The 27,771-nt window shown below is 43.6% G+C and overlaps 1 protein-coding gene, 1 non-coding gene and 1 pseudogene across 4 annotated transcripts in view; all 3 read left to right on the forward strand.

The window, feature by feature from the left end:
- The first annotated feature begins 3,413 nt into the window (after positions 1-3,413).
- On the forward strand, positions 3,414-3,546 carry LOC133061079 (U11 spliceosomal RNA). The gene has a single exon (XR_009693912.1). It is a non-coding gene; the product is annotated as a U11 spliceosomal RNA (small nuclear RNA).
- A 2,608-nt stretch (positions 3,547-6,154) lies between these two features.
- LOC133060374 (mitochondrial import inner membrane translocase subunit Tim17-B-like) lies at positions 6,155-7,316 on the forward strand (annotated as a pseudogene).
- Positions 7,317-17,596: 10,280 nt separating this feature from the next.
- GMEB1 (glucocorticoid modulatory element binding protein 1) overlaps positions 17,597-27,771 on the forward strand; it is a 34,074-nt gene continuing 23,899 nt past the window's right edge. Inside the window, exons 1-2 of one of the 3 annotated variants that reach the window (XM_061148383.1) lie at positions 17,597-17,688; positions 23,820-23,977. In XM_061148383.1, coding sequence (XP_061004366.1) covers positions 23,850-23,977 — 128 coding nt within the window. In that variant the 5' untranslated portion in view covers positions 17,597-17,688; positions 23,820-23,849. Of the gene's footprint in view, positions 17,689-18,183; positions 18,445-23,819; positions 23,978-27,771 lie in introns of those variants that run through there. The other 2 variants (XM_061148382.1, XM_061148385.1) reach the window with 2 other exon arrangements.

The raw sequence follows: 27,771 nt of genomic DNA on the forward strand, positions 1-27,771 counted from the left end.
TAGCTTGTTGTATATACTGCTAGCAAGACCGGTAATTGACGCCGTTGGATGGCTTAGAAGTCGGCATTTTTGGGTGGTGTCTTTGTCGTGCTGTGAGGACAGTAAATGAAGGCGGGAGGAGAAGGGGACGACAGAGGATGAGATGGTTGCATCACCGACTCAATGGACTGGAGTTTGAGTAAACTCCGGGAGTTGGTGATGGACAGGGAGGCCTGGCGTGCTGCAGTCCATGGGGTCGCAAAGAGTCGGACACGACTGAGCGACTGAACTGAAACTGAACTGAGGACAGTAATAGCTCCTGGGACCAACACTCCATAGATACCTAATTATTGGACGTCAACCGGAGAAACTTGGGGACAAGAAAGAACGGTTTATGGCTGTGGTTTGGCAGTTGATAACAATTGAGCGCTTACTATCCACCAGGAACTTTTTATAAACACCTTACTGTCGCTAAGTCATTTAACGATTTAAAGAAACCTGTGAGAGGGACTTACCTTGTGGTCCAGTGGGTAAGACTCCGCGCTCCCACTGCAGGGGGCGCGGGTACTATCCCTGGTAGGGGAAGTAAGATCTCGCGTGCAGCGGAACGCATCCAGAAGAAAATAAAGGAAACCTGTGACTAATAAGTGCAGAGGCACAACTGGAACTCAGAATTCTCACTCTTAAGCCTCAACTGTCTAACCATTAGAACTGATGCTTTCGGTTACTTCATCAAATGTCAAATGCTTGGTGAGAACTGCTGAATTCCTACTAGATGCTAGAGTTGTAAAGAAGACCTTATTCCAGCCTGAGTGCCTTCCAGCCCGCGTCCCTCCTAGAGCCCAGGTCCCCAAACTAAGATGGACGAGAATCCACAGACAAAAAGTAGTGTACAAAGCGCTGTGATAGCTTAGTGAGCAGCAGTACTGTCAGCAGGAAAAGCTGCCTCCCACCAGGAACGGTACAGCAACTTGCTCTCCCTGTCTTTATATGTTGCCATCCTCATCCCACCAAATTCCCAATGCACCGGTAACCCTGCCACAGATCTAGATTCACAGATTTCAGGCTGCTTCAGCATTAGGCTCCAAGCTCTGGTACTAGTCTAATTTCTCTGCCACTGCTCTCTTCATTCTCCTAAGGCTCTGGCATTCCATTTTGTTTTTGCACTCTGTCCTTTTAAGACCCAGTTTACTTTTTTTCTGGGTCTTAATTATTCTTTTTAATTTTATTTTTTAAACAGTTTTAAAGGTTACACTCCATTTAGTTATTACAAAATATTGGCTATATGTCTCCCATGTTGTGCAATACATTCTCGTAGCCTCTCTTACACCTGGTAGTTTGTACTTCCCACTTCCCCACCCCTATATCGACCCTCCCCTCTCCCCATTGGTAACCACTAGTTTGTTCTCTAAATCTATGAACCTGCTTCTTTTTTGTTATATTCATTAGTTTGTTGTATCTTTTAGATTCCCCATATAAGTGATATCATACAATATTTGCCTTTCTCTGACTTATTTCACTTAGCATAATGCCCTCCAAGTTCATCGAAGTTGCTGCAAATGGCAAAATTTCATTCTTTTTTTAATGAATGGGTAGTATATATATATATTATCCATTAATCTGTTAATGGACACTTAAGTTGCTTCCATATCTTGGCTATTGCAAATAATACTGCTATCTATGAACATCTTGGTGCATGTATCTTTTCAAATTATTCTTGCTTTTTTTGGATACATATCTAGGAATGGAATTATTGGGTTTTATGAAAGTTCTATTTTTAGTTTTTTGAGAAACCTCTATACTGTTTTCCACAGTGACTGCACCACTCCGGGTAGGAGGCAAGATAAACACAAAACTGTTAATAGTAGTTTGGGAAAACCATTCTCACATTTCCGTACAGTATCAATTCTCACTTTTTGGTACTATGTCAATTTCTTTCCAATTTCTTTTATATTAAAAATGAAATATACATGAATGATTCCAATTTTATGCCTTTCTGGAAAACACAAAACTATAGGGCCAGAAAAGAGGTTGCCAGGATTGGGGATGGGAGGAGGGGTTGACTAGGAAAAGGGACAAAGGAACTTTTTGGGGTGATAGAAATACTGATTGTGATAACAGATTCATGTCTATATGAGTTTGTTAAAACGCATAGAACTATGATAAAAAAGGTGAAATTACTGTATATAAATTATACCTCAATGAACCTAATCCTAGGGCTCCCCCTCTGTGGCTTAAGGGTAAAGAATATGCCTGCAGTGCAAGAGACACAGGAGACCCGGGTTCGATCCCTGGGTGGGGAAGATACCCTGGAGGAGTGCATGGCAACCCACTCCAGTATCCTTGCCTGGAGAATCCCATTGACAGAGGAGCCTGGCGGGCTGCAGCTTATGGGGTCGCAGAGTCAGAAAGACTGAAGCAACTTAGCACGCAAACCTGACTTTAAGAAGTGTCAGAGAAATTACAGAAAGCAAGGACTATATTTTTAAAATAGTCTTACTTGCACAAGTAACAAAATACATAATAAAATAGTCGTTATGGTTTCTAACAAAACATTATAAGTAAGTCTAAAGTTTTGTGTGTCTGTGCCCAGACTCCTTCCCTCCTTTCCAGCGTTAATCATTTATATATATTAATACAAATATGTAGCCATAAAAAAATAAAGCACTGGGTTTTGTATGCACACGTGTGCTTTTTATTACGTCAATGATATGCGGTACCCTATTCAACACATTTTTCACTTAATTTTTAAATATTTGTTGATAAAGCACAGTATTTTTTGTTTGCTTACGTTAATGGTATCACGCTGTACCTTATTCTACTGCTTTTATCAATCTGTGTATTTTGATGTCCAATTCACTCCTTGGAAGTGCAGCAGATGGCATTCCACTTTATGAACCCACCACATTCTGCTCTTCCGTTGCTGTGCAGGTGAAGGTTAAATTGCTCCTAGTGTTTTGATGTTACAGTGATCCGACGCCTCCAGTACTCGTGTGGCCGCTTCGGGGTGGACGCCTAGGAGTAGCACAAGTTGTGCGTTTTCAATTTTAATAGGGTGAGATTTGAGTCTTCCCTCGATAGGTACCTAAATCTACCGGAAAGTCGGTCTCGCAGCGCAGCTCGCACGCAATAGAGAATCACACTCCTTCCTACAGTCCCCTCCCCTACGCCTTCCTAAGCACCCGCAGGCACCTTCCCAGCAAGCACCGCGCACATTTGCATACAACTCAAGTCTCTGCTTTTATTTTAAATAAAAATCCAAAGACAGATGATAAGAGTCTCCTTATGAAGACTTCTCTCCTTTTCAGAAGGGTCTGCCGTTACATCGTCAACTTTGGGAACTCTGAGTAGAAAACTGCATAGACTTTAATTTTCACCTTTATCAAAACAGGGATTTGCCGACACTGCCACCCTGCTTTGGAAGCCGGCAAGGCAAAAAGGGCTTCTGTCGTGAGTGGCACATGTAGGGCAGCTCGTTTGCTCTACGTGCGGAATCGACATCAAGAGATTTCGGAAGCATAATTTTTGCTAATGGGGCAGCTGGTGATCGTTGGTCCTGGCGCCCCCAATAATGATGTTTTATAGAGCAGAATTTGAGGTAGTTGTCGTATTATAGTGCCGTACGCGGGTTTTTTTTTTTTTTTTTAATTTTTGCTTGTGTTAATGTTTTTCGTAGAGTGAAGTAGTTTGCTCTTGGGACGTAAATTATGATTTTTTTTTTTAAACTCTTTCGTGAGTTAGGAAAAGTGGCGTATTTTGTTCTTGGGCCATGCAGCCAGAAGACATGTCCATGGTTTTATCTGGTTGTTTGCTTATGTAAACAATTCTTTTCTTACACGTATACGTTACTGATAGATACTGAAGTCGATCAGTCGTGTCCGACTCTTTGCGACACCATAGTCTGGGGTCTACCAGGCTCCTCCGTCCATAGGATTCTCCAGGCAAGAATACTGGAGTGGGTTGACATTTCCTTCTCCAGGGGATCTTCCCAACCCAGGGATCAAACCAGGTCTCCCGCATTGGAAACAGAAGCCTCTGAGCTACCAGGGAAGCGCTCATGTATACATTATCAGTTTCTAAATTTGTGTTGCTATTCTTCCTATAACTTCTGTCTTGTAAAAACGGTCACTACTTTAAAACACCAGGTAAGTAGCACTCACTGTTGTTAACAACGTTTTCGGAGAGCAGCTCATTAACAGAAACAAAAGTCTAAAACCTTCAAAAAAAATTTTACCTCATGTAAAATTATGTTTAAGAGGAAATTTAGAGAATTCCCTGGCGTCAAGTGGTTTATTAGCAGAGCTGCCGCTGCAGGGGGCGCAGGTGGTCCGGGAACTAGGATCATGCATGCTGCCTTGTGCGACAAAAAAAAAAAAAAGAGATTTTGCTACAAAGATTCATTCCCTTCATTCTAACAAGTGTGTAAGTGTTTTGCAGTATAGGATGGTCCCTCCAAACCCCTGGAGGCCCAGACGGTAAAGAAGCTGCCTACAATGCCGGAGACCTGGGTTCGACCCCCGAGTTGGGAAGATCTCCTGAAGGAGGGTATGGCAACCCACTCCAGTATTCTTGCCTGGAGAATCCCCATGGACACAGGAGCCTGGCGGGCTTCAGTTCATGGGGTCTCAAAGAGTCGGATACCAGATGCTAAGCACACTGTAGCGCACTGCAAATCAGCACACAGGTGGGGGAGTGGGATAGTTGGATCCAGGATCCCCCCTTGGATACAAAAAATCCACAGATGTTCAAGTACCTTATATAAAATGGCATAGTGTGTGTGCCTGCGTGCTCAGTCGTCTCCAACTCTTTGCAACCTCACACACTGTAGTCCCCCAGGCTCTCCTATCCATGGAATTCTCCAGGCAAGAAGACTGGAGTGGGTTGCTATTTCCTCCTCCAGGGGATCTTCCCCAGCCAGGGATGGAATCTGTGTCTCCTGCCTTGGCAGGCTGATTCTTTACCCTACTTGCATATAACCTCTGCACATCCTCCAGGTATATTTAAAATCACTTCTAGATTACTTATAATATCTAGAACAAGGTAAATGCTTGTAAAGTAGCTGCAGGCAGGCAGCAAAATCAAATTTTGCCTTTCGGAACTTTTTGGGTTTCTTCTGTTTTTTTAATCGGTGGTTGGTTGAATCTGTGGATGCAAAACCCAGGGATACAGAGGGCTGGTTGTATTATTTTGCTCACTTAATGAGAAAACAGAAGCTCTGAAAGGCCCCCAACACAGAGCTAGAAAGTAGCAAGTCAAGAGATGAGTCCAGATCTTCTGAAAGGAAACTTGCTGTGACTGCACAGAGTAATATCCAAGAAAAATGTCAACCAGAATGGAATCTATTACAGAAGGAAGATTTGCTGGGACAGTGAAGCTTTTTTTCTTTTATTTCTCTATATTTTCCAGTTCTAAGAAAATGTGGGGTAGATGAAAAGATTAGAGAAATGATGAGGATGCACAGTCACTGGAATACAAATGATGAAAAATAAAATCAGACTCACAAAGAAGCCAGTCAGTAAAGACCATATATTATATGATTCCTTTTACACAAGATGTCCAGAAGAAGCAAAGCTATAGAGACAGAAAGTAGGTTAGTGATTGCCTGGGACTGGAGTTGAGAGCGGGGGGTTGACTACAAATGGGCATGAGGTATCTTTCTGCGGTGAAGGAAATGTTCTACAAGTAAATTAAGTTGCATAACTCTATGAGTTTCCTAAAATCATTAAATTGTACACTTAAATGGATAAGTTTTATGATATGTAAATTGTATTTTAATAAAACTGTAAATTTTCTCTTTTTCAGCAGCCTGTCTTCCTCTCGAATTTTCCCAAAGTGACTAATTCCTCCTCATTCTTTGTGTCAGTCCAAATGTCACTTCCTCAGGGAGGCCCTCCTTGACCCACCCCCAATAGACTTACTTCTAATCATATCATAGACTCACAACAGGATAGGTTTACTGCAGGTGGGTGATGGGAGGGGAGGTGGTTCAGGGAGATGGATTTTGAGAGGCTCTGAAGCTTTGGTATTTTGAAGGATGGAGGGGAAGAGGGTGTCAGTTTGTCAGAGAAGTGAAAATGAAAGTTGCACAGTCATGTCTGACTCTTTGTGCGACCCCATACAGTCCATGGAATTCTCCAGGCCAGAATACTGGAGTGGGTAGCCTTTCCCTGTTCCAGGGGATCTTCCCAAACCAGGGATAGAACCCAGGTCTCCAACATTGCAGGCAGATTCTTTACCGTCTGAGTCACCAGGGAAGTAGTTTGTCAGAAGAGAGGAGGAAGTTTCCATTCTTCAGGTAGGCGAATGCCAGCATGGCTTCTCTCTTGAAACCAACCAAATCTGATTCCCGAGCTCCTCTATTGGTCTATATCTCCAATGTTGCAATCAGTGACCACTGATAAGAAATGAAGGTCACACAAAAATTGTATTCTATACACTAACTGAAAAGAAAATTAAGAAATAATTCCATTTATAAGAATCTTAAAAAGAAAAAAATACTTAGGAATGTTTATATGCTACTTAGGAAATTTAACCAAGGAGGAGAAACTTAACCAAGGAGGAGTGTAACTTGTACATGAAAACTACAAAACATTGTTGAAAGAAATTCAAGAAGGCAGAAACAAATGGAAAGGGCGTCATGTTCACTATCTTATTAAGATGCCAATACTATCCAAAGTAATCTGTGGATTCAATGCAAAAAATCCTGTAAAAATCCTAATGACATTTTTTGCAGATATAGAAAAACCCTTCCTAAAATTCGTTTGGAATCTCAAAGGACTCTACCAAAAACACTCTTGAAAAAGAACAAAGTTGGGCGCCATGGAGGAGTATGCTCAGGAACCTTGCCCATGGCGAATTGTGGATGATTGCGGTGGAGCCTTCACTAGGGGTGTTATAGGCGGTGGAGTCTTCCAGCCATTAAGGGCTTCTGTAATGCCCCTGTCGGAATTCGGCACCGATTGAGAGGCAGTGTCAACGCTGTAAAGATTAGAGCCCCCCAGATTGGAGGTAGCTTCGCTGTGTGGGGGGGCCTGTTTTCCACCATCGACTGTGGTCTGGTGCAGCTTCGGGGCAAGGAAGATCCCTGGAACTCCATCACCAGTGGCGCACTGACCGGGGCTGTGCTGGCTGCCCGCAGTGGCCCATTGGCCATGGTGGGCTCGGCAATGATGGGGGGCATCCTGTTGGCCCTCATCGAGGGTGTTGGCATCCTTCTCACTCGCTATGCTGCCCAGCAGTTCCACAATGCACCCCCATTCCTGGAGGACCCTGGCCAGCTGCCCCCTAAGGAGGGCACCCCGGGCCCAGGCCACCCCAGCTATCAGCAGCACCACTGAGGAAGTGACCGCCTGTCACCGCCACTGTGGGAGCTCCTCCTCGGTCCCCTCCCCGATGATCTACCTGGAAGGGAGGGCTGGCTCCCAGTTGGCCTATGGGACCCTTGAGAGGATCTCTATCTGTTCTCTTATCCCAGGTTGGGGGTGGGGCACCCCAGCTGCCCTGATGGATGGGCAACCCCCAACTCACATATGTAACACGCTCTCACCCCAATCCCTTTGCATGGCGCTCTGATGAGTATTTAAAGCCAGTTTTGAAAATGCTTGTGTATGTACTCCTTGAGCCACCCCTAGGAGTCACTCCCTAGGACAAGGGGCAGAGCCCTTTTCAGGGATGTGGGAACCATCACATTTGGAGTCACACAGAGAGTCGTCTCTAATAAAGGTTTGTGGATGAGTGAAAAAAAGAAAGAAAAAGAACAAAGTTGGAGGACTACACTTCCTGATTTCAAAACTTACCAGAAAGCAAAGTAAGTTAAAAATATTGTGGTACTGGTGTAAAAACACACATGTAGGCCAATGGAATAGAATAGAGAGTGCAGAAATAAATCATGGCCTCAAATGATTTTTGATAAGAATGCCAAGACCATTCAATAGTGAAATGACGATCTTTTCAGCAAGTAGCATTGGGAAAACTGGATAGCCACATGCAAAAGAATGAAGCTGAACTCTTACCTTAAACCACATACAAAAAATAGATCAAAGATCTAAATTTAAGAGCTAAAACTAAAAAGTGCTTAAAAGAAAATAGGAAAGTTTTATGATATTGGGTTTGGTAACCGATTTCTTAAATATGACATCAAAAGTACAGGCGACACAAGAAAGCATAAGTAAATTGGACTTCATTAGAATTTACAACCTTTGTGCATCAATAATCGCTATCGATGGGCTTTCCTGGTGGTTCACCCGGTAAAAAAAATCTGCCTGAACTGCAGGAGAGTGGGCTTAGATCCCTGGATCAGGACGATCCCCTGGAGAAAGGAATGGCTACCCACTCCTGTATTCTTGCCTGAAGAATTCCATGGAACAGAGGAGCCTGGTGGGCTACAGTCCATGGAGTTGTAGAGTTGGATACAACTGAGTGACTAACACACACACAACCACTATCAATAACCACTACAGAATGGGAGAAAATATATACTGTGTCCCAGACCAACTTTTTCCTCTTCTGTGGTGCCACCTCCTGCCCATACCAGAAATTGAAACTCTAGGACTGCCAGGACCAGACTTTGAGTGGAATCTGCAGCAGGCCTGCAGTGGTGGGATTAGTTGAAGAGTTTATGTTCAATCTGGAGGAGCAGTGGGCTCCCCTACCAGCCTGCTATGGCCTTCCTAGTACATGGGGTAGGGCCCAGTGTGACCAGAGCAACCAAATTGGAAAAGGAGGCAGAAAACCTTTTATTTGATATCTCTGGATTTGTAAATGTTGATAAACAATTTAAAAGAAAAACTTCAGATATCCTCTGGACCCTATGTTATCCATCTGTGAAGAGGTATGACCTAGGTAGGTCCCTAGAAGGATAGCCTCTGGTCCCTCCCCTCTGGTGTCTATTTCCAGCCCAGAACACTGTCTCCAGCTGCATGGACAGCTACTAACTCTGCAATTATTTCATAATTTCTATCTCCACTTCCCCTTAGGTTCCCATCCCCCCCATCAAGCCTGCTTCTTCTCTTGTCTCTTCCACCTCTGCGAATGGCACTTCCATCACTGAGTCATTTCCCAGAGACCCCTCTAAGACCACCTCCTCTCTGAATCCCCACTTGGTCTGAACCACCATCATCACCTGTTCTATTACAACCAGAACCTCCTAAGTGGTCTTTTGACTTCCTGTCATACTGCCTTCTAGTCTTCATTCTTAACTCCTCCAATGGGCTTCCTGTCCCTTAGAATTAACCTTTAACTCCTTATCGGGGTCTACAAGACCCTACATGCGTTGGCACTGGGATCTTCTCTTGATTTCTGTTACTCTGCTGCAGCCTGACTGGCCTTCTCCAAGTTCCTCCAACATGTGAGGATTTCATGGCCTTTGCCTCTGCTGTTTCCCCACAGAATCCTGAAACACTCTACTTCCGGATCTTCAGCTGGGATCTTCTCATCCTCCAGGCCTTAGCTCCTGAGCCAGCCTTCCCTGTTCACTTAACTATGTCTAGTTAGGTCCCCTCCTCAGTCATATTCTCTCTCAATCTCTCTCTGGCACATCTCCTTCATAGCCCTACCATACCTGGCATATCCTGCCCTTTGTCTATATCCACTTCCCTCCCTTCTCCCCCATATCCCCTATCTTTCTACCCACCTACCCCCAACATATGCACTACACAATAGAATCTCTATGAGAACAAAGACAAAATCTATTTTATTCACTGCAGGACTCCTAGCCCCTGGACCATTGCCTGCTACATAGAGAGCACTCAAAAAATCTTTGTTTACTAAAGACTGCCTGTAATTTTGCTTCTAACTCCCCACCCCTTGCAGCTTACTCCACCCTCTGCATCACATTCTTAGAAGCTGATACGGGGACTGAATCAGAAAAAGAGGAAGTTCTTCCCGTGGGTGCAAAAGAAAAAAAAAAAAACAACTCTGTGATGAATCCAGATACAGTCAAGTGAATCACCTCCTCCCCTACACCAGCCCCACCCACCCCTAATGTCCACCATGGCCACACAAGCAAAAGACTAACTTGCTGGTTTTGGAGTCAGAGAAGACAAGATTCAAGTCCTGCTGGCTCTGTGACCTTGAATCAATCTCTGTCTCAGCCTCGGTCTCCTCATCTGTAAAAGGAACACAATAATGGTACCCTCCTCACAGCGGGGGTTGTGAAGAGTACATGAGGTAATCCACACTCACAGAGGGACTGGGAATCATGTCTGGAATATAATAAGCGCTCAAGGAGTGCCAGCTGGTATTATTTTTAATACTCCAACTGGCACCACCCACCTGCCTTTCAGAACACAGCCCAGTCGTTGTTGTCCAGCAGTTGTTCAGTCGTATCTGACTCTTTGTGATCCCATGGACTGCAGCACACCAGGCTTCCCTGCCCTTCACGATCTCCTGGAGCTTGCTCAAACTCCTGTCCATTGAGTTGGTGATGCCATCCAACCATCTCATCCTCTGTCATCCCCTTCTCCTCCTGCCTTCAATCTTTCCCAGCATCAGAGTCTTTTCCAATGAGCTGGCTCTTTGAACCAGGTGGCCAAAGCATTGGAGCTTCAGCTTCAGCATCAGTCCTTCCAATGAATAGCTACAGTTAAGACCCTCTCTGCACCTAAGTCTCCCCATCTGTAGCTACACTTATTATTATTATTTTGGGCTATGCTGTGTGGCATGCAGGATCTTAGTTCCCCAACCAGGGATTGAACCTGTGCCTCCTGCAATAGAAGCTTGGAGTCTTAACCACTGGGCCACCAGGTAAGTCCCAGGAGCTACACTTACGAGCATGTGCTCTCTACCAGGCACTTGGCATATGCACTGTTATGCCTAATAGAGTCTAAATTCCCTCAGCTGGCAACCAGCTTCCTGCCTAGGGCCAGGGACATCATAGGCATGCCCCAAACCTTGCTCTTCACTGTCTTTTATTTAATTATTTAATTTTATTTATTCATTTTCATTTTTAAAATTATTATAAAAATACACTTAACATAAAATTTGCCATGTTTAAGTGTACAGTTCAGAGGCATTAAGTACATTCATATCATTGTTTATCATCAGCAACAACCATTCCTAGAACTTTTGCACCATCCTCAACTGAAATTCTGTACCCATTATATACACTAGCTTCTCAAATACTCCCTTTACCCCAGTCCCTGGCAACCACTATTCTATTTTCTGTCTCTATGAATTTGATGATTTTGGTTACTCCAAATAAGTGAATAGAGTTTGGACTTTGGACAGACCCACTGGGAGTGGCAGCTCTGCAAGTTCTTGGACTTGTAACCTGAGGTTGTGCCCCTTAATTTCACTGATCCTGTTTTGCCTCTTCTGAGAAAAGGGGATATCACTCCCTACCTGGAAAGGAAATTCTCTGCCTGGAATTTTATCTGTGGAAAGACTTCTAGTACACTGCAGACACAGAGGAAGGGTTCAATAAATGTTAGTTTCTTTTCCCTTCAATCCCGTCAGCAGCTAGTCTCAGGAAATCATCTTGGTTAGGCCATAGCATAGACTGAAGTCAAGAGCCCAGATTCTGGTTCTACTGCATACCAACTATGTGACCTTGGTTTTCCTATCTATAAAACGGGGACACTACTAGTACCTTCCAAGTACATTAATACCAAGTGTTTAAAATGGGCTGGTACTTAGTAAACTTTAGCTGTTGTTATTCATGCTGCTGCTGTTGTTACTGGGCTTGGAATAGACATAGTCAAGAGCCAGCAGAGTTGTGGTTTTTCCACCTGGCTGTCCCCTACAGTCATTGAAGGCCATTTTAGAAAATATTCATGGCTAGACTCCACCCTCACAGATTCCAGTCGAATTCATCTGGGATGGGGCTCTGGTATGGGTATTTTATAAGACCACCCTGAGTGATTTTATGTGCGACCAGGGATAGAAGTTCCACAAAGGTGGGATAAATAGGAGCATGGGCTCTGGAGTCAACCACCTAAGTTCAAATACAAGCCAGCCAATAAATAGATGTATGAATGTGAGAAAGTTTTTTTTTTTTTTTTTCCCTCCTTTTTTTTGCTGTGTAGCTTGCATAGAATCTTAGTTTGAACTAGGGATTGAACCTGGGCCCTTGGCAGTGAAAACTTAGAGTCCTAATGATTGGGCCATCAGAGAATTCCCTGAATGTGGGAAAGTTCTTAACCTCTCACATTACACTGGGTTAATAACAGGACCTTGGAGGCTATACAGATCTAACATATTTAGAGCAAGCTCTCAGCAGGTCTGCTACCACTACCCCTCAGGTTCCCTTTTGTTTTCAAAACAATGCAGCCATGGTGGGCCTATGTCTAGCTCACACCTACAATCTAACCAGGGGGGCCTAAGTGCCTTGAACATCCCAGATGGGGTCCTCTCCTCACCTTGCCAGCTTCCCCCAAAGTTATGTTTGGCCCTTCCAATGTTTGGCTTTTTTATTCAATCAAAATGAACAGAATTATCTCCCAAACAAAATTGTCTGCTTAGAAATCAGAGATACCCGAGAATGCTATAGGGAAGGATAGGAATGCTATAGGAATGAACCAAATGGGTCATTCAAGTATGTCTCATATTTTAAAGAAGAAAGGAAGGAAAGGAGATGGAGTGGAGGGGGAGGGGTGGAGGAGAAGAAAAATTATTCTCTTCAATGTTTAGGAAACAGTGTTTAAGGGAAAAAGAAGTATAACATGGATTGAATGTTCAAGACAGTTCTTCAAGATAAGGAAAAAATGCATAGAAAAAAGATGGGAAGGAAATATATTCCATGTTAAATAAGTGGTTTTTTTTCCTTGCTTCTCCATCCTTTTATTTTTATTTCTTTATTTATTTTGATCATACTGGGTCTTTTTTTGCTGAGCTCAGCCTTTCTCTAGTTGCAGCAAGTGGGGGCTACTCTTTAGTTTCAGAGCTTGGGCTTCTCATTGCAGTGGCTTCTCTTCTTGCAGAGCACTGGCTCCAGAGTACACAGGCTTCAATAGTTTAGGTGTGTGGGCTCAGTAGTTGTGGTGCTTGGGTTTAGTTGCCCCAAGGCATATGGGAATCTTTCCAGATCAGGGATCAAACCTGGTAGGCGAATTCTTAACCACTGAACCACCAGGGAAGTCCCTCTCTATCCTTTTATGTATTTTACAATTTTGGGCAGTGAAAAGGGATTCCAGGAAAAATAAGTGAAAAAGAAGGAAGACCTTCACATGACTTTTTCTCCTGTTAATTTGTTATTTATTTTATATCTTGGCCCTGCAGAGACTTGCAGGATCTTAGTTCCTTGACCAGAGGTGGAACCTGGGCCCCCTGCAGTGGAAGTGCAGAATCCTAACCACTGGACCACCAGGGAAGTCCTTCTCCTAAAATAATCATCTTGGTGCTCTATATTTTAGTTTCTCCTTTTTGTTAAAACATTTTGTTGTTGTTGTTGTTGTACGGCAGAAACCGACACTATATTATAAACCAATCATACTCCAATAAAAAATAATAAAGAAAAAAGAAAAAGTATACATATACAACAGATGAAAAAAAGATGAATAAATGCTAGAGATATGCCATACAATATTGTGCCTACAGATAACAATATTGTATTGCACACCTAAAAACCTGTTAGGAGAGTAGATCTTAAGTGTTCTTACTACAGTAAAGAAAAGCAACATGAGTCAAAAAAATATTTTTTGGTCAAAAAATATTGTCTCTACTCACTGTTTCTGTTAATTCTCCTCCCATTTCCCATTTGAGCCACTAGAATCTGGCCTCCTTCCTAACCTCAGAGGTGACCCCATCCTTGAAGGATCAGCAATGACCTCTTAGTTGCCACATCCAGTGATCTTTTTTTCCCTTGCCTGAGCTCTCTGCAATATCTGGCATGGCTGGTGCCATCCCCTTCTTCTGGAAGCTCCCTGCCTGCTCTCTGGGCTTCGCTCTCCTCTGTCCAGGGAGCTAATCACTCTGACCACTTTCAGTTGGTTCCTTTAGTTTTCTCAGGGCTTATTGTTCCCCAGGTTTGGGCTTCTAGGTTCCTCCCTTCTTTCCTGCACACTCTCCCTGGATGACCCATTCACTCTTAGCCTCTATGGTCCATCTAACTGACAAGTCCTCAAATCTAGCCCTGGATTCTTGCCCAAGGACAAGTCAATCCAACTTCCTCCTGGAGGCTTTCATTGAGATGCCCCTCAAATATCACAGACTGAAGAAGTTCAAGTGGATTCATCACTTCCACTTTCTCTCAATCCCAACTCTTCCTGCTTCATTCTTTTACTTGGGGAATATCCTCGTCCCTTTCTCTCATTCATCACATTCACTTGGTCACTAAGACTTGTTGTTTCGATTGGAACTGTGTCCAGAGCCATGAACTCTGCCCTGCATGAAGCCTATCTCTCTCTCTTGAGGGGAGGATCCTAGTAAGATGATCATAGTCTCCCTCACATAAGTTTCCTTGTCCTGGTATTTCTCCTGTCCAGTCCATATCTTAGCATTTTTTTCTGATTATTCAGTCATTCAATCAAAAAACATTTGCCACGCATCATACTTCATAGATTGACACAAAATAGGTCAAGAAATAATCCGGAGGATTTCACATTGTGGAGACTGCTATGAAAATTAGCTGGAGGTTGGGAGACAATAACTAGGACATGGATATAGGAGTTCTCTCAAATGTGGTGCCGTGAAGAGTCCTCCAAATGAAACTGACCAGCACCCTGATGGAAAGGGGAGCAACAGTGATAGAGCAGAATGTGGCTGGGGACCCCGCTTTAAGGTTGGGAGCCAGGGAAGGCCTGTGAGGAATGAAAGATGAGTGAACCTTGAAAACCTGAGGGAAGAGCTGCCCAGGGAGACGGAAGAGCCACGACAAGGGCCTGAGCAGGGGTTCCAGGCACACATAGGTTGTCTGGAGCATAAGGAGTGAGGTCAGAGGAGGGCAGGAAGATCACACGTGGTGGTCCTAGCAAGGGGTCTAGGTTTTAGTCTAAGTGCAATGGGAAGCTACTGAAGGGTTTTTAAACAGAGAAATCACCTACTTTGTTTCTTTAAAAGATTACTCCCTCTAGGTCCCTAGGGTAGATAACATTTAGAAGGTGGGTGGACAGGGTTGCTGAGTACTAGGAATTATTTCAGTGGTCCAGGTAAGTCCTGTGGGCTGGGACTGGGTGTTAGCAGTACAGCCAGAGAGGACTTAAACCTCCAGTGGGTCCCCACTCCTTGTAGAATACCTCTTCACTCTTTATGAGGACCATCTGGTTCCGAGCCTCCCTCTTCACACCCACTTGTTCTTTTTGGAATGTTCTGCCCCAGTTTTCCCTTAAAGGATGAACTCGTCATTCTTTAAGACCAGGTGCAATTGCCCCCTCATCTGTGAAGCCTTTCAGGAATCCTGCAGGGAGAGTCCTTTGCACCTTTTCAGTGCTTTGTTTCTATCTCTACCATAACACCTATCACACTGTACGCCTTGCATGTTTACAATTCTGTCCCTGAAGAAGGTAGACCGAGAGCTTCTGGAAGACAGGGACAGGGTTTTGGTAAATGTTCCATGAGTGCACGATGCATAATCAAAAGATATAAGATGAAAAAAATATATAGATGGTATCACTATGAAATAGTTCACAAAGGTCAAGAGTCCAGTCATGACCAGTCCCTATTATATTCAGAATCATCTGCTAATGTGTAAATTCTTGATCATAAGAATGGATATGAACATGGATACTAAACCTCCTCATTTGATCCTGAAAACAGCCCTGAGAGATGGACACAGTGAGAAAACCATCTCAGTTTTACAGATGAGGAAATCAAGGCATAAAGGAGATGTGACTTGGCCAACATCCTTGAGCTTTGATCAGTTCAGTTCAGTCGCTTACGCGTGTCCGACTCTTTTGTGACTCCATGGACTGCAGCACACCAGGCCTTCCTGTCCATCACCAACTCCCGGAGTTTACTCAAACTCCTGTCCCTTGAGTCAGTGATGCCGTCCTGTCATCTCATCCTCTGTCATCCCCTTCTCCTCCTGCCTTCAATCTTTCCCAGCATCAGGGTCTTCTCAAATGAGTCAGTTCTTCACATCAGGTGGCCAAAGTATTGGAGTTTCAGCTTCAGCATCAGTCCTTCCAGTGAATATTCAGGACTGATTTCCTTTAGGATGGACTGGTTGAATCTCCTTGCTGTCCAAGGGACTCTCAAGAGTCTTCTCCACCACAGTTCAAAAGCATCGATTCTTTGGCGCCCAGCTTTCTTTATAGTCCAACTCTCACATCCATACATGACTACTGGAAAAACCATAGTCTTGACTGGCTGGACCGTTTTTGGCAAGGTAATGTCTCTGCTTTTTAATATGCTGTCTAGATTGGTCATAACTTCTCTTCCAAGGAGTAAGCGTCTTTTAATTTCATGGCTGCAGTCACCAATGCAGTGATGAGCTTTGATAACCAAGCATAGAATCCAGGTTGTCTGACCCCAAAATCCTTTTCTATTGTTTGACTCCTGGGCTGCCTCACCTGTTCTTGAATCAAGAGCCTGTAAAACTTCCTGTTACTTCCTCATGACAGAGGGGACAGAGAACAGAGATGTGAGTCATAAGAGCAGGCAAGATGGGGAAGCAAACTCTCTCTCCCCCACTCAAAAAAGTGCCTGCATACCACCACCTCATTCATTCTTAATAAAGGTAGCAACCATCTAAGTGCTGATAACTATACTCTCCGCAGAAAGAAGGGCCTGAGTTTGCATCCTGGTTATACTACTTACAAGTTTGGTGACCTTGAGGGGTTCATTAATTTCTCTTAGCCTCCTGTATTTTATTTGTAAAACGGGAGTGAAAAGAAGCTACTTAGTAGAGTTGCCAAGAGGGTTATATGAGATAAAGGAATCTTCTTCAAGGCCCAGCCAAACAAAAGGTCTTTTTTTTTTAAGTTATTTTTATTAATTAGCTGAACAGATCTTCGTTCCCTGACCAGGATCAAACCTGTTCCCCCGCATTGGAAGCAAGGAGTTTTAACTAGTGGACCTCCAGGGAAATTCCTACAAAGGTCTTAATATTTGCTAATTATTACGACTGGCCCCAGGAACTTTCCTAAGCATTTTCAAGTATCACTTCTTTAAACGCTAACGATAACCTATGTCCTAGACGAAATAGGGGCTTAGAGCTGTCAAGTAACCCCCAAAGAATTTATGGGTTCTGACTGGAACCCAGAACCAACTCGCGGCCAGAAAAGTCTTGGCAAACAAGCATGCGTCAGAGGGCAAAGGAGTTTGCTTACAGACTCTATACTCAACCAAATCTTTTGATTCCAAATTGGTAGTTGGATCATCACTTTTGAAAGTCTGGTAAATGTAAGCTTCATAACCGGATCTGAGGAGTGAAGAGGGGCAGCAGAGTCCTCCAAGGGGAGTCCTGCTTTGAGAGACCTGCCTTTGTTCCCGATTGCGGATGAGGTGTCTTTAATTTAGATCACGTTTTCCTCATCCATGAAGTGGGGTTAGAAGAGTTATTAGGGTCCCTGGCGTCCCTCCCAACACTAATTTTCCAGCGCAGAAGCTGCTTGCTCTGATAAAGGCCCCAAACTCTCCGGCTGAAGTTCATCCTCCGCGGGCTGGCAATAGGGACGCGTCCCCTTTAAGGCTCCAACTCGCCGGCGGCGGCGGCCGGAAGTGTTGAAGCCCGGCCTGGCGGCGGCGGTGGCGGTAGCGGCCGTGGCGGCCTCTGCGCATGCTCCGTCGCCCGCCCGCCCTGGCCGCTCGCCGCCCGCCCGCCCGACGGAGACGGTGAGGAGGGGGAGGGGTGGGCGCGCGGGCGCGGGCGCGGGGTGGGGTGGGGGCGGGGGGGCGGGCGCGGGGGCCGCGCGGCGGCCGGCGAGGGCGGGCGGGCGCGCAGGGGGCGGGGGGCTGCTGCCTCCGCGGGCGCCTCCCCACGCCCTGTGCGTGCCGCCGCCGCCGCCGGGGAGCGAGCGGACGTCGCGGCGCCGCGGGGGGGTGGGGGGACGCTGCCGCTGGGTCCGCCTGAGCAGCCGGGCCGCCCCCAGCGCGGCCGGCCGCGCCGCTCGGGTCCGGCCCCCGGCCGAGAGCGGCGGGGGGCCGGCGAGCCTAGCACTGGGGGGCCCTGGCGCCCCCGGACCAAGGGGCCCGGAAGTCCTCTGCCGAGGGACCAGGAAGGGCCGGAGCGACTCCGGACTGAGAGGCCCGGACGTCTAGGACCCCGGGGAGGGGTCTGGGGATCGAGGGGGTATCCCTAAAGGCGGGATCTGGGGAGCACCAGGCCCTTCGATGAGGAGCTGGGGATGAGGCCTGGGTCGCTCTCGGGCTAGGGGGTAGTGGTGAAAGGACGGGAGGCGAAGAGTGAAGGAAGCCCGCTGCCTGCCCGGGAGGACCTCTCGGAGCCTTGGGGTGGGGAGCGAGGGCAGAGAGTGGGTTCTGCTGAGGAAAAGAGTGTCCAAGCTTCACCCGGGGGCGCCTAGAGGCCTCGGCCATTCAGTCCAGGCGAAAAGAGGCAGGTGCTTCCCCGAAGGCACAGTGACAGGTCCGGTAAGCAGGGGACAAGGAAGAACAGCTCCAAGGGAAAGTGAGCAGGCCTGTACCTTCCCCTAGATGAGGGGGCGGTAGGAAGACACCTCAGAGCCTCCAGACGAAGGAATGAGAAGGGTCCAGATCTGTGAGGGAATAAAAGCTTGGAGTACCTCACATAGGTAGAGAGCAGGGTGATCTGGCCTGTCGCGGATGGGGAAACCTGAGTTTTTGAGGCCTGGAGAGAAGATAATTGTTGGGAAGAAGGCTAGCATATCCCTGCTTTCTAAAATGACGGGGGAATTGGCCTGGTGTTTCCTAATTGAGGGGCAGGAGAGGTGAGAGCAGACTCTTGAGGGTCCTGGAGTGTGATCCATCCAGACACGTCAAGTCTTGATCATGGGGAGCCTTGGCTGTGTAAGGAGCAGAAGGAGGCATTCTCTCAAGATGAGAGAAATTCACAAACACTTCCTAACAGACACAAACAGGGGCCTTAACTCGTGTATATTTAGCAGAACCAAGAAGTGTCATTTTCCTTCTTAACCTGGAGGATTAAGGAAAGAGAGGATCAGCTAATTTTAGTCTCACAGGATTCTTTTCTCTCTCTTTGCTTATGGAACGTTTGGGGGACTTTTTCATTAAATTGTTGGACTGACCTAATTTGTCAGCCTTTTATCAAATATGTGTTTTTATTGTCTACTGACTTTTTTCTTTAGTTACCTGTTAGTTGCTTACTCCTATTTATAGCAAACATACTGAATAGCCAACTTGTACTCAGCTTCATGGGGTTAGTTTGGGCTGTGTTTTGTTCTCCTCCTAAGAAGAAATCTCCTCAACTGTAGTAGGTTGACCCTTCAAAAAATCCTTTTTGCAATTGCTTCTCCAAACACCTACAGAGTGGTCACTATTAAGTGATTCATCCGAAACTTCATTTGCTATGACTTTTTACCTCAGTGGTCCTGTGTGTGATCTCTTGGCTTCATTACATCTGGTAGTGCCCTGGATCACCTAGTAAATACATGAAACAGAATAAAGAAGGAAAAAACTCAAGGAGTTTTGACCTCATGTAATAATAAAGTTTTTAAGTTGGAAATTTCTTAGAATAGGCTACATAGTCTACAAAAATTAAAGTATGAAACAAATACATTTTGGAGTTAGAAAATTTCAGGATATATGGTATTTCTATGACTCCCTCTCAGCTACCAACTGTCATGTTCCTATGATCATGTGACACTTGTGCTTACATCTTGCCATGTTTTTTAAACTTCAGAACACAAAAATGAATTTAATCCAGAGTAGGTCAGGTATCATTGATTTAATTTTTTGATAGTTTACGTGAGTAGTCATGTAGTTACTTTCAAGGTGTCTTGTCTTTGAAAATAACTACAAATAATCCTTCCTTTTCACAGAAGTTCGACATATTTCCCTTATGTGTGTTCTCCTAGAATTACAGAGTGTTGTGCGATTCCACAATGAATACTCCAAGGTCCCCTCCATGAAATACCCAAAGGAGCAACTTACTCATCTTCCCTTAGTTTTTGTTGCTATAAACAAGAACCACTTTTCAATTTTCACTCAACTCAAAGAAATGACCTTCCAATTAGCCAGTGTAGTCTGTAGAGCTGGTTAGGGTTTCTTGCTCGGAATATGGTATTTAGGGTAGTAAGAGATATTCAACCCAAACTTGCTTCTCTGAGGAATGTAAGAATTGCCATGTGGGATCAGACCTGTGTCTCTGACTGACAATGAGAGACTTATTGTGGATGATTATAATTATCTTTTCTGGTAAACTCTCAGAAGGTTAGAGAAGCAGCCATAATATTGCTTTTGAGTTCCAAGGTGTGGGAGGGGTAAGAAGTAAAATATGAGTACTTATTGAGGAAAGTATTAATCAAGAAGTTAGTCAACCACTTATTCAGAGTATTGTAGAGAGAGAGGACTCAACCTTAGGGTAGAAGGTTGAACTAGAAGCATCCTTTTAATTTTGCTTTTCTAACCCATTAATTTACCTATGCTGTTAATTTAACATTTAAACCACTTTTTTGAGATAATAAATTACCTACGATTGTTATATGCTAAAGTATTGTATCTTTTAAATTCATTGAATGTGTAGCAGGATAGTGCTTGACAACAAATAAGTGTCTGACAAATGTTAGCTGTGATTATTTCAATTCATCCTACATTTTTATGGTTCAAATTTTAAAGATATCAATCGGTTCAATTATTCTAGGATTTGATGGCATTTTATACTTCATCATATCCCTTTTGGCATTTTCTAGACTCAAAGGTCCTAATCATTTGGGTTCTGTTTCTGGCAGCCAGCCAAACTGGTCCATTGATTTCCTATCCCCGCCCCCCCTCCCCACCTCCAGTTTTTGGGTTTTTTTTTCCCAGTTTTAAACTTTTAATTTACAGAAGTTCAGATTGTATATTCTAGTATCTTGCAGTTACTTTTTTCCTCTACTATATGACAGTGTCACTTATCTCTTTCCCTTCTGTAGTTCCTTAAGAACAGATACCATCCCTTTTCATATCTAAGGAGCCTAACTGTGTCTGATTTCTCCCTGTCATTACGGGAAGTTCAAGCTTTCTAAGCAAATTTATGTCCCCTAAATTAAAGAAGTAGAAAGTTCTAGAAGTCTTTTAGGGTAAAGTGAGTCACTGATTGCATGAAAATTTATTACATACCTGCTGTGTACCAGATTTCCTTAGAAAGTTTTAGGTAGGCAGTTTTGTAAATAGAAATCTGATATTTGAAAATTATTGCACTTGTGGCCCTGGGCATTGAGCTAGCATAGGGAAGCCTGTTAAAAAAGTAAAGCTAGCTTTTCTCTCCCAGGATGCAGTCTGGTGAGGAGAGACTGACAGAGTGGGCTGATGGTTGTGACAGGGATGCTTCAGGTGCTGAGGAGGCAAGAAGACCCCCTCAAATCTAGTCAAGGAGGTCACAGAGGGCCTCTCGAGGAAGTGATGTTTTAAATGTCACAAAAGTATAGCAGTGACTTGCCAAAAAGGACAGAAAAAAGAATTCCAGGTAGAGCAAATAAGTGTGAAGGCTCAGGAGAGGAAATATGGCATGTTTGACAATTTGGAAAAAATGCAATGGCAGGAGCCCACAGTGTGAGAGGAAGAACTGTGGGAAATGAGGCCAGCAGGGTGGGCAGGGGACAGATTTGGTGGGTTTTGTAAGTCAGGGCGTTTGCACCATGATAGCAGCAAAGGGAATGCCCTGAAGGATTTTTTAAGTGGGGGAAATGGCCTTTAGTCAGATCATTTTGTCTCTTATCTAATAATGAGTTGGAGATCCAGATCAGAGGTTGGGATACTGATGAGAAGCAGCTGGAAAAATCCAGGTAACAGTGTGGTGGTTCAGCATATGATGATGGCAGCACAGATGGAGAGTGGAGGATGGTTAAAAGAGATATATAGGTGATAGAATGGCTAGGATTTATTTGGTGGTTGGTTGAATTTAGAAAGAGAAGAAAGAGGAGTCAAAAATAGCTCCTTCATTTCTGACTTGAGAAAATGGGTGGAGGGTAGCGCCATTTATTGAGGCAGGAAACATAGGAGCAGGTTTGAGAGGGAACATGCTTTCAGTTTAAGATGCCTAAGATATTTTAAGAGGTTTTTGGATATGGGAGGTGTTGAATCCAGGAAAAAGTTTGAATGTGAGAATCATAAAGGGCAGGTCTAAGTCATATGTGAGGAATTTTAACTTGGTCAAACACGAACAAAAGTTGATTGAACTGCTGTATGTCAGTGCCTGCAATGAACAAGGCTGTAGGAGACAAGATTTTTAGATAAGCAACGCCTGTCTTCACAGTGTGGTCATGGAGGTAGATGGATTTTCAGTCACCCGCTGTACAAGGCCCAGTGTGATTAAACACTAGAGGAGAGCAGCAAGCAAGTATTGGGGGCCTACAGGAGAGAAAATGGGGAGGTAGTGGCTTTGTGGAGGAGTGAGCTTTGAACTGGGCCTTGAAGGGAGATGAGGGAGAAAGGAGTTTTGGGCTTACAGAATAACAAAGGTACGGAAACCTATACATGTTACATGTCTAGAATTCAGTGAGACATTGATGTGGCTGGATTTTAAAATTCTTGGGGTATTATAGTGCAGATAAAACTGGGGAATTTGGGGGGGCCAAATGAGGGAGACTTTGAGTGCTGTGTTAAATGTGTGTATTATAGGCAAAAATTATAGGCAAACAATTGCTGTGGCAGAGCTGAAATGTGGATTTGGTCGTCTTGAGTACCAAGTATATATCCGTTGTGTGTCTAGGCATGGTTCATTGCAGTCCTAATCATCTTCAAGCACTCACATATCTCAGTCAACAGAGTACTCTTATCTATATTTTCTTATATGACCCTCTCCTTTCTTTTCAGCTGTGAAGACTAACAGCTTAATAACTTAGGACCCTCTGAGTTTTCATTAAGATTGAGATAATGCTTTGAGTTAATTTAGAGTCAAAGATCTTTTGGTACTGAACGGTAGTTTCCCCAACAGCTCTGCAAGTGAAGTGTCAGGCAAGAGCCTATCTCCATTCAGTTTGAGGCAAAGAGGTATTAAGATGTTCCTGGAAGTCTTACAGTTGGACACAGCATTTATTAAACAGCCGTACAATGCAAATCATCTTTCTTTTTCCATGCAACTTAGTTTCAGAATGCTTGATGAAGTGTAATGGCTGGTTGCAAAGAAAATAGATGATTCTTACTTTCTAAGCACTTACTGTTTGGGATGGATCTAGTGATGTGTTGTATACCAGCTCTCTAGAATAAAAAATACCCTGATTTGTAATGCTTGCCAATTTCTTTGGTGCATGTACTCCCAGAATCACTGATTTCAAGCTACCAACTTGATGTTGCTAAACTGGGAGTTGGAAAGAGATGTACACAGTTGGCTTCCCCTATGACTCAGTGGTAAAGAATCCACCTGCAGTGCGGAAGATGCAAGAAATGCGGGTTCAATCTCTGGGTTAGGAAAATCCTCTGGAGTAGGAAATGACAACCCACTCCAGTATTCTTGCCTGGAAAATTCCATGGACAGAGGAGCCTGGTGGGCTACAGTCCATGGGGTTGCAAAGAGCTGGACAGGACTGAATGACTGATCACACATGCACGTGCACAGTTGGTTCTCAGGAGCTGGTAGAGCTGCCTGCAGCATACCACTGGGTGAATCACACGTACTGAGAAACTCTCCAGTAACTAGTGAGTCCGAAGGCATTTCTGTGGAAAGATCAGAGCCTATGTCAGCCCCTTCTCACAATTCCCATCTTTTTCAGGAGACCATGATCTCCAGGACTCCCTTGGAATTAAGAGTTATTATATTGCTGTTCCTTTCCTATGGTTGTCATCTTTTCAAATCAGATAAAATTACTGGTGCTTCTTATTTCTGACAGCATTCCCAGCTATCTGACTTCATGTGAAAGATGGCTAATGCAGAAGTGAGTGTCCCAGTGGGGGATGTGGTTGTGGTACCCACTGAAGGAAATGAAGGGGAGAACCCTGAAGACACTAAAACCCAAGTGATCTTGCAGTTACAGCCTGTGCAACAAGGGTAAGTGACTAAAGATTGGAATATTCTGAAAATTTGGGGGAGTTTAAAGAGTGGAGATATTATAACTTTAAGGTGACTTAGCACAATGGAACGTTCAACATCAATTCTCAGAGCTAAGTTTTCTTCTCTATAATGTACTGTGTGCTATATTTGTCATTCAGTACTTATTACAACAACTGACTGTTTCCTCGTCTCTCTCCCCCTACTCTGAGTTCCTTGAGGATAAGCTACATGGTTCCCTCATCATATTTATCCACACTGTTTAGCACAGTGCCTTGGTACATGTGGTACTTTTGCCCAAAGGTGAGATAGTTACAGTCAGAGGAGAATAGGCAAGGCAGCTATAAAAGTATTCCTACCAGAAGTTCTCTGGGCCCTCATGGATGGGCAAATTATCAAGCTTAGTCTATCAAAAATATGTATATCAGTCACCTACCATTATACAACACATCACAAAGGTGTTGAAAGAAATATAGCACATGGTTCCCACCATCATGAAACTTGCAGTCTAGTTGTGCAAAGCAAAAATACATGTTTATAGAGTGATCACTTACTTGGGAAAATCTAAGAAGTGCCAAGTGGCATGCTTGGGATGTGCTTTTGCATTCAGAGAAGTGATTTAGAAAATAACTATGAATTTGAGAGAAGAGATAAGATTCTTAAGTGGTCTTAAAAGTTAAACAGGAATTAGATCTCCAGAGAGAAGAGGGGGCTAGTTATTTTATCTTGGGGAATATATAAAAGATTTAAGGATCAGAAGTGTTCTATGGGCTTCCCTAGTGGCTCAGATGGTAAAGAATTCACCTGCAATGTGGGAGACCTGGGTTCTATCCCTGGGTTGGAAAGATCCCCGAGAGAAAGGAACAGCTACCCACTCCAGTATTTTTGCCTGGAGATTTCCATGGACGAGGAGCCTGGTAAGCTACAGTCCATGGGATGGCAAAGAGTCGGATATGACTGAGCAACTTTCACTAGACAAACACACAATTGGCCCTCTGTGTCTGTAGGTTCCACATCCTCAGATTCAACCAACCTTGGATGGAAAAAAAATTCCAGAAAGTTCCAAGAAGCAAAATTGAATTTGCCACACACAGGAAACTATTTACAAGCATTTATATTATATTAGATATTACAAGTAATCTTCAGTTCAGTTCAGTCACTCAGTCGTGTCTGAATCTTTGCAACCCCATGGACTGTAGCATGCCAGGTTTCCCTGTCCATCACCAACTCCCAGAGCTTGCTCAAACTCATGTCTCTTGAGTCGGTGATGCCATCCAACCATCTCATCCTCTATCGTCCCCTTCTCCTCCTGCCTTCAGTCTTTCCCAGCATCAGGGTCTTTTCCAGTGAGTCAGTTCTTCGCATCAGGTGGCCATAGTTTCAGGTGTTGAAAAGTTTCAGCTTCAACATCAGTTCTAGTGAATATTCAGAACTGACTTCCTTTAGGATGGACTGGTTGGATCTCCTTGCATCCAAGGGACTCCCAAGAGTCTTCTCCGACACCACAGTTCAAAAGCATCAATTCTTTGGCACTCAGCTTTCTTTATAGTCCAACTCTCACGTCCATACATGACTACTGTAAAAACCATAGCTTTGACTAGACAGGCCTTTGTTGGCAAAGTAATGTCTCTGCTTTTTAATATGCTGTCTAGGTTGGTCATAGCTTTTCTTCCAAGGAGTAAGCGTCTTTTAATTTCATGGCTGCAGTCACCATCTGCAGTGATTTTGGAGCCCAGGAAAATAGTCTGTCACTGTTTCCATTGTTTTCTCATTTATTTGAAATGAAGTGATAGGACTGGATGACATGATCTTAGTTTTCTGAACGTTGAATTTTAAGCCAACTTTTTCACTCTCCTCTTTCACTTTCAAAAAAGAGTCTCTTTCACTCTTCTTTGCTTTCTTTCATAAGGGTAGTGTCCTCTGTGTATCTGAAGTTATTGATATTTCTCCCTGCAATCTTGATTCCAGCTTGTGCTTTATCCAGCCTGGCATTTCACATGACGTACTCTGCATATAAGTTAAATAAGCCTTGATGTACTCCTTTCACAGTTTGGAAGACACTGCAGTGAGAAGCCCAGGCACCACAATTAGAGAGTAGCCTCTGTTCACAACTAGAGAAAGTCCATGCACAGCAAAAAAGACCCAGCACAGTAATAAGTAAAAATTATTAAAAAAGAAAGAAATGTCAGAAAACTGTGGTTATAGTTTTAAAACTAATAAGAAAGAGTCCTTATCTTTTACAGATACATACAAATGTCTGGGATTTGCTTCAAAAAAAATTCAGGAGTGGGCAGATGTAGAGATGAAATCAGACTGGCCATGTGTTGATAATTGTTGAAGCTGGGTGATGGATGCTTACAAGGTGGTTCATCATCATATTTCCTTTATTTGGAGGTATATTTGAAATTTCCTATAATAAAAAGCCTTTTAAATTACCAAGATAGGTTAATAGGCTAACAGTTTTTTAAATCATTAATTAATTTTAATCATTCATTAATTTTTAATTATCTGATTTATGCAGTAGCTGATTTAAGTATATGGGAGGATGTGTGTAGATTATATGCAAATACTATGCCATTTTATAAGAGACTTGCATATCTGTGGATTTTGGTATTTGCAGGGGTTTTCTGGAACCAATCTCCCCACAATACTGAGGAAGGACAGCAATCTAATCCCAGTCTACTAAGTCATGTACTTTGCCTAGGGAAAGTACATGAAACTTCTTGAAACTTCTAGGGAAAAACTGTTAAACTATTAACCTGTCTTGGTAATTTAAAAAGCTTTTTATTATAGGAAATTTCAAATATACCTCCAAATAAAGAAAATATGATAATGAACTCCCATGTAAGCATCCATCACCCAGCTTCAGCAATTGTCAACACATGGCCAGTCTGATTTCATCTCTACATCCGCCTACTCCTGAATTTTTTTTGAAGCAAATCCCAGAGATTTGTATGTATCTGTAAAAGATAAGGACACTTTCTTATTAGTTTTAAAAACATAACCATAGTCGTCTGACATTTCTTTCTTTTTTAATAATTTTCATTTATGGACTGTGCTGGGTCTTTTTTGCTGTGCGTGGACTTTCTCTAGTTGTGGTGATCAGAGGCTACTCTCTAGTTGTGGTGTATGGGCTTCTCACTGCAGTGTCTTCTCTGGCTGGGCTCTAGGTTCTTGGGCTTCAGTAGTTGCAGCACATGGGCTCAGTTGCCCCATGGCATGTGGAATCCTCCTGGACTATGGATCAAACCCACGTCCCCTGCATTGGCAGGTAGATTCTTAACCACTAGACCGTGAGGGAAATATGACATTTCTAAATATTGTTAAGCATAAGGGAGATATTCTAAGGTCTATTAAGGAAAGTTGATATAAATAATGTCTAACATATAGTCTATAGAGTGGCTTAAATTTTTGTTGGCACCGACAGATTATGCATGCTTATTCAAACTCATTTGGGGGTTTTATTTTGACACACACACACATACTTGTAGTCATTACATTTCCTAATCAGGGAGGATTAGGGGGCAGGCTCTTCTGTCTTTCCTAAAGCACTCCAGTTGTCATTTGTCCTATCCACAGTGGAGACAGAAAAAACTTCTCTGCTACTTCGAGACTTAATTCTTTTGAAGATTTGGTTCCACTTAATTTTCTGTTTGTCTCTTTTATTTTCCAAATGATACTGTCTTATGTGGATACCTGGCATTGCTTGATTAGGTAGAGGCACCTTTGTCCAACATATATTGACTTCCCAATCCACTGTCTACAGTGAATTTTAATGCATAAGCTAGTGAATA

The sequence above is a fragment of the Dama dama genome, chromosome 8, assembly GCF_033118175.1.
Source record: "Dama dama isolate Ldn47 chromosome 8, ASM3311817v1, whole genome shotgun sequence".
NCBI classification, from domain to species: domain Eukaryota; kingdom Metazoa; phylum Chordata; class Mammalia; order Artiodactyla; family Cervidae; genus Dama; species Dama dama.